At 41.7% G+C, this 18,492-nt stretch overlaps 1 protein-coding gene across 1 annotated transcript in view; it reads right to left on the bottom strand.

Annotated features, from left to right (window-relative positions):
* The window catches only part of LOC124616223 (zwei Ig domain protein zig-8-like), a 254,680-nt gene that overhangs the window by 54,788 nt on the left and 181,400 nt on the right, over window positions 1–18,492 (bottom strand). Inside the window, exon 6 of the mRNA XM_047144526.1 lies at window positions 17,411–17,701. Within this exon, the coding sequence (XP_047000482.1) occupies window positions 17,411–17,701 (291 nt within the window). The remainder of the gene's footprint in view (window positions 1–17,410; window positions 17,702–18,492) is intronic.

The following is an 18,492-nucleotide window of genomic DNA, read 5'->3' as shown; positions in this document are numbered from 1 at the left end:
AAAAAGAAATAAGGCTGTGCTACTCCTGTCAACACAACATCAATCAGTTTAAGTGCCCAAAGAAAACAACTTGAAACGAAAACCAGAAGTAGTGTTGTATTACAACTCAACAAAATCAGGTGTTGATACACTAGATCAAATGAGCTCTTACTGTTCTGTGAAAAAGGGTACAAAACGTTGGCCATTAGCAGTATTTTATGATCTTGTCGATCTAGCTGCACTCATTGCCTACAGACTCTTCTGTGTTGCTGTTGAGAAAACAGAGAGACGTCTTTTTCTAATGAAGTTGGCCAAAGAAATGGCAAAGCCCCAAGTGGAACGTCGTTTGAGTTTACCACAAGCAAGGAACAAGGATATTATTAGCAATATCAAACGGTGTGGATTTGATGATCTGTTAGACAATGGACATCCAGACGTAATACCCGACAATCAGAAGAGAAAGCGAGGCAGATGCTCTATTTGCCCCCTATCAAAGGACACAAAATACAGCTCAACATACAAAAAGTGTAACAAATTTGTTTGCAAGGAACATTCTGAAATAGTTACTACTTGAAAAATATGTGCAGATGACTATGGTACGGATTCCGGTTAGAATTATGTTTCCTGTTGAGTTGTTCATCACATTTTCTGTAAATTTGAAGCCATTGTGAAACATTTATGAGTGAAACAAATTATGACTTAGAGTAATTTTGTAACTTCTGATATGTAATTACTCTGCCATATGTAATTTAATTCTACTAGGTACATACCTGTTAAAAAATCTGTGAAATGTGTCTAAATAATAAATAAAATGTAAACAAACAATATTAAACGACAGTACGTTGTTCTCTGAATGATTAGTACACACAGTCAATTATATATTAATTGGGGTCATGTATGACCCCAGATGGAGTGCTAGAGAAATTTTAGCAGAGTGAGTCCTAGGGTTAAGGGAGATTCAGAGAGATTACTTTGAGACAGGGAGTGGTCAGCTACCCTCGTGTAACGCGTTTCGGAATTTGGTGCGTACCGCAGGCTTTTGGTGTGCTCCGCCACGTTCTGCTGAACAAAGCTTTCGTACATCACAACTAGGTTCACTTTCTTCGTAGTCAGACTCAGTTGTAGTATTATGAAGTGCAGGTTTGTCGCATTTCTATATTTAATCAGTTCTGTTGGAAGCTTACTACGGTGCGATATTTGCATTTGGAATTATTCATTCTGCTTCGGTTAGGATTACGGGTTTGTACTATTTCAAGTGGCCGTATGATTGGTATTAAGAGGTATATTTCAGTATTAGTAGTTTATAGCAACCAGTTTATCCACGTATTTCATCGAAATCGTGATGTGATATCTCTGTGGGACAAACGGCCTTTGGCTTCCATCAACCATCTTAGGTCGTTTCAGCCAAATTACATATCGAGATGCTTATTCACTAAGTTCAGATTATACGTGTAAGGAGTGCAGTATGTGTGTGTGTGTGTGTGTGCGTGTAAGGAGTGCAGTATGTGTGTGTGTGTGTGTGTGTGTGTGTGTGTGTGTGTGTGTGCGTGTGTTTGTGTGTATGTGTTTGTTTCTGGGTGTGGTGAACGAATCCAATTTATCCACTTCAATTGAAGATGCTTGGCAGTATCTCTTTCCTTTCTTTTTCAAAGATAACGGCAGTTCACCTGAACTTTACACATTTTTAACATAAGAATAATTGGCGGGACTTTGCACTTAATGGCCTGCCTAGAGATCGGAATTACACCGTCCACCAGATGATGGCAATTATTTTACGAGAGTCTGTGATCATAGTACTGTTCTTCAAGATTCTGTTGAGGTTCTACAGTAATAGATATGGTGTAGTATTATTAAGGCCGTTAAAATTTCTGTTACCTTCGCCGACGTGAATTCTAAAATACTGGATACGTCTACCCGACATTTTCCAATGAGACTGCCTATCTTTCATGCCTGTGAGCAAGGCTATTTATGTGCGTAAGGTTTTATATTTTATGTTTCCAAGAATGTAAGTATTCGAGATATGTGTATTTTGAAAGAATTTTTTAGAAGCTATAGCGCTACATCTAGTCAAACGTAGTTTAAAAATCTCTGCGTTAACGAGAAAGGATATGCTGTACGGAAACGAATTCTACAGAGCGAGGACAGCTCAGCGAAAGCATTTCTCTCTTCATCTGACCTGTAATACTTTTTCATAAGATGTCTTGAACTTGCTTAAAGTATGTACAAAATGAACTGCCCAAGAATATTTCAACATCCTACGTTCCTAGATTTCTGCATGCAAAGTGGGAAGCATGTTATTACAAAACTACATTGATTAAAAATCACTGCCAGTATACATTTCATGTCCTGTGATGTGTATAACACATATTCCAAAGTTCCGACTGAGAAAGATTCAAATATCATTTCCAGTAATTTCTCCACATTAAATGATAGATTAGAAAAATAAATAGGTGAAGTCATGTCCCTACTAAGTTTAGTATTGCAGCTTAACCATTTCAGGTTTGGGGACTGTTATTACATTCAAAAATGTCGACTGGCAATGGGATCTCCCTTGACCGCTATTTAGCTAACACTTTATGGCTTACTATGAACGGTATGTCACCGAAACGTTTTCCTGTAATTCTTTCATAATATCCTGTTACGATGCAAATACATCTACATCGACGTTTTACTGGTCTCTGATGATAAGTCTCCGATGGATGTAGGGGTAAGAGTGATGGATTTTTTAATAAATTAACTAACTTCAACCCAAAGTTTTGAGAAAACCATTCAACATAGTGTGCCGGGTTCACCTCCTTACTTACATCTCATGAACACGTTTTAGTCCCCGTGCACTGAATCAGTAATCCACTGTACTTCCAACCCTTTTCTGTAACGTAAAATGACCACTTTTAGAACAATGATAAATACGACGCTAGATGTGCCTTTATCGTGTATTTGATAAAGAGTACCAACTCAATTACTTAGTAGGTATAGTGCCCCACTTCGCTAGTCATAGTAATAATAGCATTTTAAAGAGAAGATGATCTGATACGATATCTGGTTTTATTCATGGCAGAACTCTCCAGTCCATTGTTAATAACCCTGGGACCCATGGATTTCGGAGATGATGGGTGACAGTCTTATAGCAAGAAACCTCTGCCCATCGTGTTTTATACACCAGTGCACTGGTCATAAACGTAGACACAGAGAACGTTCTACAGAATGTAAATTTCATGCATCAGGTTTTTATAGTATCCTGTACGGCGACAGTCCAGTGAGATATATCAACCGAACTGGTAGTTCATTAAATAAATGTGTCAAGGAAAATCTTAATTTGTCCCGTGAAGTGAACCTGAGGTGCACCTATGTATTGTACCTCAAGCTGCTCGGACAGTCCCACTCATATTATAAATATAGCTACACCCTTGGACTCTACTTTACCTATTATGCATCACTGGGAGAAACTGCATGATTCTCTACACCCCTGAGGAGCCTGAGATACTTTACGGTAAGAATACACTGTCATAGCATACTTTAAATAACCAGATAGCTCTAAGATACTCTAATTCTTAGTAACTTTCATTATTTAAGATGTGGAATTAATTCCTTGGATCCCATGGCTTTTTGTATTCCCCTTAGGTGCCTTATTCCCTCACTGTTTGTATTTCTAGTATTCCAACTAATACACTGAGCTATCTTGATGGTATTGATATCGTATTTTTTAATTTCTTTGTTGTTTCTTAGATACAATGTTCAACTGTTAAGGTGCCCTCCAAATACTGGAGTTCAAAATCCCACCTCACTTACCATGTGTTGTGCTCTTCCATCATTCACTAGTACCTCTAGTCATGTGGTGATCCCCATCAGTTTAGTGTACAGCCTCCCACTTCTCATGCTTTACCCTTGCGGCAACTAACTACAGGCTATGTAAAGTTATGTATCTATTAAACAGTTCCTCTGGTTTCACAGGTTTCCCATTACCATAATGATGTGTCTTTGGTATTTGTTTTGAATAAGGTTTATAATGTTATAATAGTTTTTTATACTTTAAGCTGTTTTTCTGCATTCCATTTGCAGAGTGATGCACGCATTGGGTAAATAGCTCAATTAAGTTTGTGTCCCCCAAATTTTAATGTTGCATAGCTTTTCCTTCTATATGTTTTTATCTTTATAGTAACAGGGCTAGTCTATGGGTTGAATTCCTCAGACAGACGCTCTACTGATGGTTATCTTATTTTATGCCTGTTACGTTACGTTTTCATCACATTTATTACATTACAAATGCTTCTTTTAGGCATAATGGCTTATTTACAGCACTATTCGCACCAGTGATCTGTCAGTTATTATTTGTTTGCTGCTTTGTCTCTTTAAAGTATTCGATTCCATCACTACTAACGTTGGGGGTGTCTCCATGTGCTAATGTATGTGACAATATTTTCTTTTTATTTCGTTTATATTTATTGGCTGTCCTTAATGTTTCAGTTATATAGGTTACGAAGATGCTTTCTTTTCTATGCCTGAAGATGTTGCTTAAATATAGTGAAACTTGACATGTGAATAAACCAGCAGTTAACAGTTGTTTATGGTTTTATTCAAGTTAAATTTATTATCAGCCTCTACAAGATCACAAAGGAACAATCTCTGCTGTTTGCGCAGTTCCAATGACAGTCCAATGATGAAATCATCTGACTGAAAGAAGAGATCCAAGACTTGGCTGCCATGTGTGGTTTGGGATATCTCGTGTAGTTAGACCTGGACCATCCCGCCACATTGTATTACACACACAGTGAGCTGCCACTGTGTCTCAAGCGCCTAGTTCCGCGAAATGGTTCCGTCCTCGAGCTGATGACAATGTTGGGGTTTAATTAGAGGTACATTATAAATGACACCAACATCCAGGAATGTCTCATGTCGGGGACGAGACTTGTTAGAATCTCCTTCAAGCGGAATGACTAATGGTAGGATTACCTTGATGTTAATACCAAAAAGAATGGTCTCGAAAAGTGTGATTTTCAAGAGGATTTTTATAAATCAATGAAGAATTGCGTTTCCTGGAAAACTATGGAGAATGTAAGAAACCACCCAAAATTCATTTCTCCTGCTTATGAGATGGCCGTTGTGGCGCAAGAGACTAGTTTTCCAGGGGAAATTTGACTGGTTCGCCATCTTCAACGAAAGACTACTCGCTGTGGAGATGGATAGTTTCAGTGGGGTTCGAATAGCCTGACTACTCTGTGATGTGTATCTTGACCTCTCCAAACATCGTTTATACCCACTGAACAACTTTATTTGACTTTCTATCGATACAGACAGTTTAACTTTAAGGGTGAAAATCTGTGATCCATATGAAGTAATAATGTCTAATATTCAGGACTTCAACATATCTAGGTATGTTGCCAATTATGCTTACGGCATAACACCTATGTTCACGAGCCAGATGAAAGATGAGGGAAATTGCTATCAGCTTGTGGAGTCTATGAGACTCAGATCCAAAATATATGCATACCACACACATGCAGTTGCCACCCTACCGTGAGCTAGGAGTGTGCTTCATGCAGCCTCACAGGTTCTCACGATTGAGAACTACAAGGAGTGCCTGAAGATTGGTGCAGATGGAGCTGCATACATGGTGAACCACGTAGTTCATCGGTCACAAGGTCATAAAATACACAACGCACCAAAGCTGAGAGTTGGTCTGTTGCACCTTCATGACAAACGCTTCACCTGTACAGATGAGATCGGAACTTGCCCATTCTCCCACAAGTTGCTAAAGAGGGGGAGTGGGAGGTTGGTGGGAGAGAGAGAGAGAGAGAGAGAGAGAGAGAGAGAGAGAGAGAGAGAGAGAGAGAGAGAGTGTTTGTGTGTAATAGATTCACAAGTCTGCTGCTAGTCTCATGTACACTGTAAACGTAGTATATATTGAAAACCTCATTTACAGAAAAAAAACTATGAGACTAGTAGTGTTAGTGTGAAAACAAAACAAAGATGTAAATCTGCAATCTTGTGTAAATATTGTGTATTAGTTTTAAAAGTAATCCGCACTCGAGAATCGTATTACTACTCAGTTGTCACTAAGTGCTACTCACTGACGGCAAATCATGTACTTGCATGGGCAGATTTATTGTTATATGTTTTTTGTATATTTCAATTATAGGATGCGGCAACAAGGGCAGTTTCTTTTTGTATTATTGTTTCGTTATTCACATACCACTCACACACACACACACAAATATATGTATATACGTCACACAATCATTCAGTTTCCTTTGCAGAATTGTCCAAAACATTTTTTTCTGTGTACTTCAGATTCAGCATGAATCGTCTTCAGGACTATAGGTGCAGTTACATATACAGACAATTCTTCATAAAATTTAAAATCTTAATACTTAAATTCCTTGACACTGGTTCAATACAAGTGTGTATATACTATTCTTATTGCTCTGGATTTACACTATTCGCATCGAATGCTCTACGATGTTATGGTATGCAGTTAGAATATATCAATGCCAGCAGCTCACCCTCTCCATCAAAACTGCTAACAGGCATCATAGATCAAACAAATGCTAAACACTTGAATGATTTATGTAAATGCACACGTCCCCTGAAATTCATTCAAGCACCGCTTCACCACTCGTCTCTCATACGAACCCCATACATCAAAACATATGCATATCAGCTGGTATAGGTCATGGGTCATAATCTGTCATTTTAGTCTCTGTATACTACCTCAAGCTGCTCAGACAGTCCAACTCATACTATAAATATTGCACTGTAGCACCAAAATCTTAAATGTCTCTATTTCTATAACTGTTCCAAAGTCACTTCATTCACATGTTCAGAACCATTAGCAGTCACATTTATGTGTTGGCGAATAAGACTATTTTTGTGGGGCTTAAGTGCAGTGCAACGACTTTAGGAAGCTCTGGTGGTAGTAAAAAATAACGGAACAACGACAGGTCTGTTAAATCTGGAGCGTCATCTGCCATTTGCTACTCTGGACACATGGATAATGATGTAGTGAGTAACTGAGTGTCCTCATCAAGGAATTCTAGCGAGACTTGCTGTAGTAGTGTAATTAATGATAAAGTGTAGGTACAAAAAATACGTTTATAAAGATTATGTTGTTAGTATTATTAACTAATGGGTAAATACTCAAACTTCCGTTTTTGGGACGATCTCTGCTGACAGTGTTGTTATCACAGATCTTTGTCTGCTATGTACAGACACAGAATGGTCATTGGGTGAGAGAAACTGGAGGACGAGAGGGAAAGGGATTGGTTATCCTTCACATGGTTCGCCAGTGACCTTGAATATGACGTTCACAATTACGTCAGTTGCAATACGACACAACGAAACGACTGTTCATGGATGTTGAGTCAGCATTTTACCCAGAATCGTCACCGACTGCCTACTACTGCCTAATCAGAAGCTGTTCAAATCATGAATCTTTAGACCTCTCTAGTTGCGAGGAAAGTATAGCCACCACCTCAATTAAGAATAAACATTTTTGTGCAGCTCACGACGCTGCCTTGGATGTTCCCTTCTAAGTGTATATAAGGAGCTTGCATTCAGAATACATTATGCATAATCCGACTTTATTTTTGATTTGATTAATTCTTCGGCCGTAACTGATAGAATTGTTTTTGAATAACTGAATGGCATAAGGGCATACAAGTAGAAAGCGCTACACCATTCCAGTCTATGAAGTGTACCATAATTTTCGTCTCTGTAAGCCATGTTTACTGAGATTAATCAGACTTTTATACAAATATTAAATGATATTTCATTAATAATATCAAGAAAAACAGATAAAAGTAGGGTTACAGTTTCAACACGACATCGTGTATCAATTGCCCAGAGCGTTCTGTGACCGATATCATCTACAAACTTTATGTATAGTTCTATTATAGCTGGGAGACATAAGATCTGGTAGTACACCGCGTCACTTGTGTCCTGTACTTCCTCGCCAGTCAGCTGCTTTGTATCAGAAAAGCAACGTTCTTTCGTCCTTCTTTTTCGGAATACTTCCCGAAGTTGCTCACTTCTTAAGGCAGATTTACGTCGGATAATTTACTCTCAGTAAACCTCCACCACTTGCTCAAAACTATAGAGTTCTGAGGGAACATTTCCATCGATACGGCGAAAATCTCGTACAAGACTTGTATCGCTTGTAAGAAGTCCGTGAAAATGGCAACAATCACCAAAGCTCACAGTGAATTTCAGGTCAGGTGTATTAGCGAATGTCTTTGAGGATCGTTTTAAGGCGTCAGTAGCTCATGTACGTTACAACCAACGTGCCATCATTGAATTTCTAAGTGCAGAGAAAGAAACTGTGGGGAATATTCACTGACGCTTGTGCCAAGTCTGTGGAGCATCTGCCGTCGAGAGAAGTACAGGTAGTCGATGGACACAGAGTGTGTGGTCATCAGAAGGCGGTTCGACGGAGGTCCACGATTTTCAGAGGTCAGTGAGCCCACCAAATGGTTCAAATGGCTCTGAGCACTATGGGACTTAACATCTGAGGTCATCGGTCACCGAGAACTTAGAACTACTTAAACCTAACTAATCTAACGACAACACACACCCATGCCCGAGGCAGGAATTGAACCTGCGACGGTAGCAGTCGAGCGGTTCCGGACTGAAGCGCCTAGAACCGCTCGGCCGCAACGGCCTGCAGTGAGACCATCCACGGCTATCACACGTGACATGTTGCATTGAACTGACGTTGGCATTCGCGAGGGCAGACGCATTACGACTCGAGAAGACATTTTGAGGACGGTGAGGAGGTGATTCACACGGTGAAGCACTGGCTCCGCCACCAGAACACCCAAAGAGCATACACACCCTTGTTTCGCACTGGAACAAGGCAATTGAACTAGATGGAGATTACGTGGAAAAATGTGGTGTGTAAATAAAACGCCATTCTTTCATGTCTGTAACTCTCATTATGTTCAATAGAGAATCACCGAAGAAAAAAATACGGCGCATTTCTCTGTGGGCAAACTACGAAGTTCACAGGGTGTAATGACATTAAAGTGAGCAGCAATTATATTGGACATAGGTCACGAAGAGGGTGCTCCATACGGACGAACTACAGATGTCAGGGTATTTTTTTATTTTCTATAACGATCTGTGGGTCTCTTAGCGTTTCTCTATCACAAAAGTCGACATGAACTCACTAACAGTGCATAACGTCTACATCTATAAGTACATTTACATCCAAATAGGTATACTGCAAATTACACTTTAGTGCCTGGCAGAGACGACGACGACGACGACGAGATTACTGTTTAACGTCCCGTCGACAACGAGGTCATTAGAGACGGAGCACAAGCTCGGATTAAAGAAGGATGGGGAAGGAAATCGGCCTTGCCCTTTCTAAGGAACCATCCCGGCATTTGCTGAAGCGATGTAGGGAAATCACGAAAAACCTAAATCAGGATGGCCGGACGCGGGATTGAACCGTCTTCCTCCCGAATGCGAGTCCAGTGTGCTAACCCTGGCAGAGGGATCGTCGAACCACCTTCTCAATAAATCTCTATTATTCACTATCGAACATCTTGTGGAAAAAACCAACACCTATATCTTTCTGTGCGAGCTGTGATATCAATTATTTTATTACGATGAACGTTTCCCCCATGTAGGTCGACGTCTACAAAATATTTTCGCATTCGAAGAAGAGGATTGGTGACTGAAATTTCGTAAGAAATCCCTCCGCAACAAGAAACGCCTTTGTTTTAATGATGTGCACCACGCATCCTCTATCATGTCCGTAAGAACATCTCCCCTATTTCTCGATAGTACAAAACGTGCTGCTCTTCTTTTAACTTTCTGGATGCACTCCTTAATCTTATCTGGTAAGGATTGCGCACCGCACAGCAGTGCTTCAAAAGAGGACGAATAAGTGTAAACAGTCTCTTTAGTAGATCTGTAGCATCTTCTAAGCGTTTTGCTAATAAATCGCAGTCTTTGGTTCGCCTTCCCCATAATATTTTTTATGTATTCTTTCAAATTTAAATTGTTCGTAATTTTAACTCCTAGGTATTTAGTTGAATTTACGACCATCAGATTTGACTAATTCATGGTGTAACACCAGTTTAACTTATTCCTTTTAGGACTCATCTGTATGACCTCACACGTTTCTTTACTGAGGGTCAATTACCAATTTCCGTACCGTACAGATATCTTTTCTAAATCGTTTTGCAATTTGTTTTAGTCTTCTGATGAGTTTACTATAGGATAAATGACAGCATCATCTGCAAACATCGGACGGGTGCTAAGGTTGTCTCCAAAATCGTTTATATAGATAATAAACCATAAGGGGCGTATAACACTACCTTGGGGTAAGCCAGAGCCCACCTCTGATGTACTTGATGATTTCCCGTCAGTTACTATGAACTAAGACCTCCCTGACGGGAAATCACGAATCCAGTGCATAACTGTGACGATATTCCAAAAGCACGCAATTTAATTACAAGCCGCTTGTGAGGTAAAGTGTCAAAAACATTCATATCTAGAAATATGGAATAAATTTGGAATCCCTTGTCAACAATACTCAACATTTGGGAGTAGAGAGTTAGTTCTGTTTCACAAGAACGAAGTTTCTTAATTCCTTGTTGACTGTGTTTCAATGGACAGTTCTCTTCGAGGTGATTCATAATGTGCAAACACTATATATATATGTTCCAAAATCCTGCTGCATATCGATTCCGTATCTAGAATATTGATGTGACCTGTGCAACTTTGGATACGGATCTTTCGTCTAGCTAGCGGTTGTGTATTGTTAAGTATGAAAGTACTGCACCGGCATCCTCTGAAAGGAACCTAATTGATATACTGTCTGGACAGAGAGACTTGCTCTTATTAAGTGAATTAAGTTACTTCACTACTCCGACGTTATCTGCTTCTAAGTTATGTTGGCAATTCCTCTTGATTAGAATTATGAAATATTTACTTCGTCTTCCTTGGTGAAGGAATTTCTAAAGACTGTGTTTAGTAACCCTGCTTTAGCAACACTGTCATCGATTGTATTTATATTGCTATCGCACGGAGAAGGCATTCACTGTGTCTTGCCGCTAGTATACCAAGATGTCCATTCTTGGGGATTTAGCGTTCGTTTCAATTTGGCATGATTTGTCGTTGTTTCTGCAACAGTGCTCTGACTCGTTTTGTATACCAGGGGGCTAAGCTCCGTCGTTAGTTGATTTATTTGGTATAAATATTTAAATTGCTGCTGATATTAGTTCTCTGAAATCAAGCCACTTCTTGTCTACACTTACATTGTTGATTTGGGAGGAGTGGAAATTGCCTCTCAGAAAGGCATCAAGAGAATTTTGGTCTGTCTTTCTGAACAAGTATATTTTTCATTTATTTTTGGAGGATTTGGGAGTTACAATATTCAGTCTGGCTACGATATCCCTGCGTTCACTAATCCCTGTATCCGTTTTGTTGCTCGTTATTAGCTCATAATTGTTTGTTGCTAAGAGGTCAAGTGTGTTTTGACAACCGCTTACTATTCGAGTGCGCTCAAGAATTAACTGTTCGAAATAATTTTAAGACAGGGCCGTTAGCTCAATTTCGGATGATGTTTTATGGTTACCTCCATATTTAAACATTTATTCTCGCCAACATATCGAGGGTAAATGGAACCCACAACAATCTGTAATTGTATGAGTCGGGTAAGTGATTGAAATTAGACTTAAGTTTTCTTTGAATCTTTCAGCAGCTTTATCATCTGAGTTGGGAGGTCGGTAAAGGCATCCAATTATTACTCTATTCCGGTTGCCAAGAATTACCTCTACCAATACTAACTAACAGGAACTGTCCAATTTCTTTACAAGATAAACTCCTTTAAACATCAAGAAACACTCCACCGCCAGCTGTGTTTTTTTGAACACAATTAGGTTCTTCGCAAAAATTTCAGCTGAACTTACCTTCAGCTTTAGTGCCTCTTAGAATGTGAGCATCAGTGGTTTCTATTAGCGCTTGGAGCCCTGGTACTTTCCCAACACAGTAACGACAATTTACAGCTGTTATACCAATGGTTCTTAGATCTACGTTCTGCCAGTGTTCGACCTGCGCCCTTTGAGATGGAAGTCCTTTATGTGTTTCTCCAAGACCAGTCCACGCCAACTGTCCGTAAAGCCGCCTCCTGCGTGTAATGACCTCCAGACCTATGTAGCTGTATCTTAAACGCCACTGCCCTATGACGCAAGTAGAGGATTCTTCAACATAGACTGTCGCAGAATCGTCCGATCCTCTGATTCAGACCCTCCACTCGGCTCTGTATCCGAGGTCCGCAATCGGTCCTGTCGACTATGCTGCAAATGGTGGACTCTGCTTTCATCTCGAAAGTAAGGATGACAGCTTTTAGCATTACTGATAGCCGTTCGTAAGCAGAAAGTATCTCTTCTGATCCGAGGTGACATACATCGTTGGTACCGACGTGAGCTACCTTCTAGAGTTTGCTGCGCCCTGTGCTCTTCATGGCATTCGGGAGGACATGTTCCACGTCTGGAATGACTCCTCCCACTATGCATATTGGCTTTCTTAGCCATCTTGGCATTCATGTCCCTAAGAGGCCACATAAGGCGCCTAACGTAAGAGATGCCAGATATCAATAATCACACCCTCTTCGATTGTCTGGATCTTGCAGGCTGAGAGATTTCCGCAGAAACAGGAATAGCGAGTGCATCCGGCTACCGGATAGTGTCAGTCATGGACATCACCTGGACTCTATTTGTCACACTAACCTAGGAGGTTTTGCATTGCCCCCCTCACCTCCCAACTGAAGTATTTCGCCGTCAGCACGACCCGAGACTACCTCTGACTCAAACACGGGTAATGGGTAGTTCCTCAATGCAAACAGTAACCGAGCTGAATGAGATTTTCACTCTGCAGCGTTGTGGACCTCTTCCTGGCAAATTAAAACTGTGTGCTGGACCGAGACTCGAACTCGTGACCTTTACCTCTCACGGGCAAGTGCCCCACCAACAGAGCTACCCAAGCACGACTCACGTCCCGTTCTCACAGTTTTACTTCTGCCAGTATCTCATCCCCTACCTTCACAGAAGGTCTCCTGCGAACCTGGCAGAGCTAGAACTGCTGGAAGGAAGGATATTCTGGAGACGTGGCTTAGCCACAGCCTGGAGGATGTTTCCAGAATTAGATTTTCACTCTGCAGTGCAGTGTGCGCTGGTTTTTGGAAGGTAGGAGAGGAGATACTGGCAGAAGTAAAATAGTGAGGACTAGGTGTGCGTCGAGCTTGAGTAGCTCAGTTGGTAGAGCACTTGACTCTGGCAGAAGTAAATCTCTGAGGACGGGGCGTGAGTCGTACATGGATAGTTCAGTTGGTAGAGCACTTGCCGGTGAAAGGCAAAGGTACCGAGTTGGAGTCTCTGTCGGGCACACAGTTTTAATCTGCCAGGAAGTTTCAGTATCCGAGCTGGCTACTGTGCGGACCGATCGGCGGACTCGTGGGTCGTGTTGGACGTCCTTTGGATCCCCACAGACAGTCCACAACAGTGCTGCCCATCCACTGCAGCCTCAAGCTGTGTATCCGCCTGGAGCTGAGAGCGAAGCGTCACCTACTAAGGTCGCACACGCACGCAGCAATCACAATTACTATCCATACTAGACACTGCGGAAAATTACGCTACGCAGACAAATAAACGGCGATCGGGTCGCATTATGAAAATTTACAGTAGACTCTGACGAAAACGCAAGAACTGTGTCTAATGAATAACACGCAGTAATTCAAAAACTAAACTTCAAAAGCACACAGATGGACTTATATAATTCGCTCCTGGTTAGGAACTGATAAAATGTGACAAAAATTGTTGCTTCCTTGCTGCTGCTTGTGTCTCGGCCGCCAGCTGCTGCCATGAATCAGAGGACCATCAACATGGCCTCTCTCTAAGAGCGTACAAAAATGCAACAGGACATAGAGAATGCTCTACTGAACAATTTGAAGTAGGGAACCTGGTATCGGAGAATGAAGCGTAAGGGGATTATGAAAGTGTACTTCTCTACTCTTTGTCTAGCATTACTGTTTTCCAGCTTATTTACAACTAATATGTGTACAAGTTTACACATACTGTGTTATGTTTTATATGTAGATCTTTACTTCCTGCAAGGAAAGAAGGAGGACGACCCTGTTTACTAGGAAGTCATGATACTGTAGGCCATCTGAATGGCGACCTGTAGTTGAGGTTCGTGCAAAGAGTTCTACCTGAGATGTCAGAGAACGTATCCTTGTGTGTTTGTGAGACTACGTGAATTAAATATGACCGATAACCGCCTCACACCAATGTGGAAGTACGCAGCCGTCTCAATTCTGTATTACCTGATCGTTAGATTGGAAGAGGAGGTCGTTTTAAACGACCTGTGAGTTCACCTGACCTGAACTCCCTTGCCTATTTACTATCGGGATATCCATAGTCATTTGTGTATGAGACCCCATTGGATACGGAGATGGAATTAGTAGCCAGAATTGTAGCTACCTGTGACGTGATTCGAAACACACCACGGATATTTATCAGGGTGTGTTATAATATTGTTCGCCGATGACACGCTTGCATTGAGGTTGATGGCCGTCATTTCGAGCACATTTATTAAGACACAATGCAAAAGGTACTTTCATTGTGTGGGTGAGGATATTTGCGGTTAAATATAACTAACGTAAATATAAAAGTACACAGTAATGTATTTTTATTCTTATGCCTCCTCCCAGGTTCCCTATCTTTAATTGTTCAGTGAGGCATCCTCTATGTCCTGTTAAAATTTGGCACAGTATTACAGAAAGACGCTGTATGTAAGCCTAAATTTTAAATATGTTTATATTTCAGAAAACCTCTGAAGCGCGTAGGTGACACAAAGGCCTACATTTTAAATGCATAAATTGCAACCGAACTAGAAAATACCATATTTAATCGGGTATTGATGATCTTTTCGTGGTGGAGGCAGATGCAGTGGCCTCATTTTCAACCTTCGATAGTGCTTACTCAATCGGAGATGCAGACCGATCCACACAACAGCCTTACTTAAACATCGGGCAAAAATTACTAACAAACTTGTATGATCTATTATCGAGAGCCATACAAGCTGTATGTCATTCTGTGGACCAATCACACTGCGTGGTTAACCACCAAAGCACCTGGAATGTAATACGGACAAAATTGAAATGATGGTCACTGCACAGTGCCCAATTCCAGCTGTTGTTCGTGGCACACCAATGGCATAGAGCAAAGAGGTCTATCGTAATATATTGGCGTCACTTTCGAAACTGACTTATTGCCTATAGATCGTGTATAGCTCACCGTCGCCAGTTTGCACACGATGGTTACCACACGGCTGCCTCACAGATGGCGAGCATTCCATTTTGTGACATATAGGAATTCTGATTGAAGCAAGAATACAAGCCAAAACTTTGTACATGGGGTTAGGAGCATGTGCACTGACGCAAAAGGAAACTGAGGGCATTCTTACCACACATCTGGTTGCTACAGTAACTATGTCGATAAGCTACTTGAGACACTAAGACCAGGAAGAGGACAATTGTCAAGTGATCTGTATGACTGGCTGGATGAATCACCACTAGATTTAGACTCCATCACTCCTCTAGGTAGAATCTAACCTCTAAAGTTTCCCTCTCGACGGAGGTGCTAAGAGAACACTCTTGACAATTCTGTAGGGCCCACTACCGGTATCAAGACTAGCGGTAAGACGTCGTGTGGTCACATTATCATTTCATTCACCAGTTCGTCGTCATGTGCAACCAACCTACCTCTTCCTTTGCACGTGTCTCCAATTCACATCGCTGTGCTAGTTAAGCTATCCAGACAAAAGTACGCAGACATACACCAGTGGAAATTAGTACGGAGTGTGTTCACCTTCGTCTTTGTATCACCTTATGCTCCACTGGGGACACATTTCAGTGATGCATTTGACTGTCTGTGCAGGAATGGCAGGCCATTCTTCCTCAAGAGCGAAAACCAGGGATGGTAGTGATGTTGGGACACTGGGATCTAGAGCGAGTTCGACGTTCTGACTCATTCCAAAGGTGCTCTATTGTATTTAGTACATGACTCAGTGCAGGCCGCTCCATTTAAGGAATGTTATCAGTGCCTCACAGATGATGCCGCGTCGGCAGGTGATAGTTGAAGTGCTCACTGTAGCAAATAGTTACTAATAGCAGTATTTGTGGCCCCTGTTTTGATCACAAGCGAGGTAAATTCCTCCTACAAGTCAGTCATGGGCCTGAAGGTGGCGTAGTAAAAGGATGAAACTGGTTGCCAAATATAACAAGGTTGAAAATTGACGGCTGAAAGGTGTTTAACTTGACACCCTTCACCAAAAAAGTGTTCTACATGACATTGCTCCACCTTACTCTACACAGATAGTTCCCTAGTATCTCAATAATCAGTTTCAGACCAGGTGGACTGACCGAGGGGAATCCAGTGCAGGCGCTATTAAATAGTCAGATTTGAATACATTGTTATCTTCCTTCCATGAGGCTTAAAATCCTTGACGTACTCTATTCCTGTGCCCGTCCTCGTTGCTCTCAGAGGCTGTAACCAAAATGGATGTGATGAAATATGGAACATGTGAGGTGTTTTCCGCAACAAGTATGGAAAGCAGGCCAAGGGATGCGTGGAAACATGAGGCGCTCACTTCCTGCAATTTTTATACATAAATGGTAAATGTATTGTTTTTGCTATATGAATAATAAATGCCTTCATATCTCTATAACGAAGGTTTTTCAGACCTATATTTTTATCATAAGATTTCTAACATTTTGATATAAAAATAACTTTTCATTGTTTCTGACATAATGTTTTAAGACAACCAGTAGAATAAACAATTCCCTGGACCGATTAGTTGAATGACCAGAAGAGGATCGCTTCAAAGACACCTAAATTGATTTATTTATGAGCCCATCTTTATACAGACGGTTGCGGGACCTCCACTGTTCAGTATAAATTTTCTGAAGCAAATACCGTCAGGCATCTAATTTTCCAGTTATTTTATTTCAGCAACAAGTTTCAACGTTACATTACGCCATCTTCGGGCCCTCTGACGGACGTGGATGACAAGTGATGTTTTAAGGCATCACCGAGTTAAAAATGTACGGATACCCGTCGATGAATATGGGCCAATATTTTGACTGGACCAGAGGTAGGATTCTTCCTTCACGTCGGTCAGAGAGCCTGTAGGTGGCATAATGTACCGCTGAAACTGGTTGCTCAAATAATATAACGGCCGTAAATTTAAACGGCTGAAGGTGTTTTGATCGACATTCCAATCAGATTTCATTCAGATATCATAAAGTACTTCAAATTTCTAAAATGAATTACACACAGCATTAATAATCTGATACTACTGAGTAGTTTAGACACCTACAGAGAAAATGGAAGGAAAGTGTGGCGTTGCCAAACGTGGCGGGGCTCACCGTTGAGTATGTGGACGTAGGTGCTGGCCGGCTGCGCGTCGTTGGGCACGCACGAGTAGTTCCCGGAGTGCTCGCGCGCGGCGCTGGGCACCAGCAGCGTGCTCGACTTGGCTGGTCGGTCGGTGGTGACGTTGATGCCGCGGTCGGCGTCGTAGTTGACCATGCGGTTGTTATGGTACCAGAAGACGTAGACGGGCGGCTCCGTGCTCTGCCGGACCGTGCACACCAATCGCAGCGCGCTGCCCAGCTTCAGGTACTTCTCCGACGGCCCCGCGATCTCCGCTCTCGCCTCTGCAAAAGTAGAAGGGACAGAGTGGTGCTTGGTCTCAATCCAAACCTTCAACAAGTGATCATAGTAATTTCTCATGTTCGTACAAAATAATTATGCTGCATAGAGAGCAAAAAGACCACACTGCCGGAGCAGGATCGACTACGAAATTGTAAATCAGTTTTTCCTGGAAAGGGGAACTCATACATAAAAAATGCGATAATGGGGGGCATAAAAAACACAGTGTATTTGGATAGTAGGAGTTAAAATATATACTAAAACGAGGCATTTAATGGAGGACAGTTAAAACGTCGACATTAAGTTAAGAGATCACAGCTGGCAATGTGTGGGGCACTTTAAAGAAACTCGACTCAAATACTAGTAAAATTCGGCCACAGTATGAAAACACACACAGCGAGAGACATTTAAAAATTATTGTAAACGATGGGACAAATTTGATCAATTAAAACTGCTGGTAGGGACCTGCTGAGGGGTGGGAGGCTGTAGGGGAGGGAAAAAGAGCGGAGGAAGATGTGGGGGGCCTGGAGGGTGGGAGGAAGAAGAAAAAGGGGGCAGGGGGTGCGCCAAGAGGCAGGAGACAGGAAGGGCAGGAGACAAAGAGAAAGAGGAGGCAGGAGGGGGCACAGAGACACAGAAAGGCGCACAGGAGGGGGAGGGGTTGTAGGAGGGAGGAAACCGACTCAGGGGAAGGGCAGAGGAGGTGGAGACGGAACACTGAGGAGTGGGGGGGGGGGGAGCTGGGGTTAGAGTCGGTAGAAGGTGTAGATGTCAGGGCGAAGCTCATCATACGGCA

This window comes from Schistocerca americana, chromosome 5 (assembly GCF_021461395.2).
Source record: "Schistocerca americana isolate TAMUIC-IGC-003095 chromosome 5, iqSchAmer2.1, whole genome shotgun sequence".
NCBI lineage: Eukaryota > Metazoa > Arthropoda > Insecta > Orthoptera > Acrididae > Schistocerca > Schistocerca americana.
Note: the sequence above shows the minus strand (reverse complement) of the source record. Positions and strands in the feature narration are given on the sequence as shown.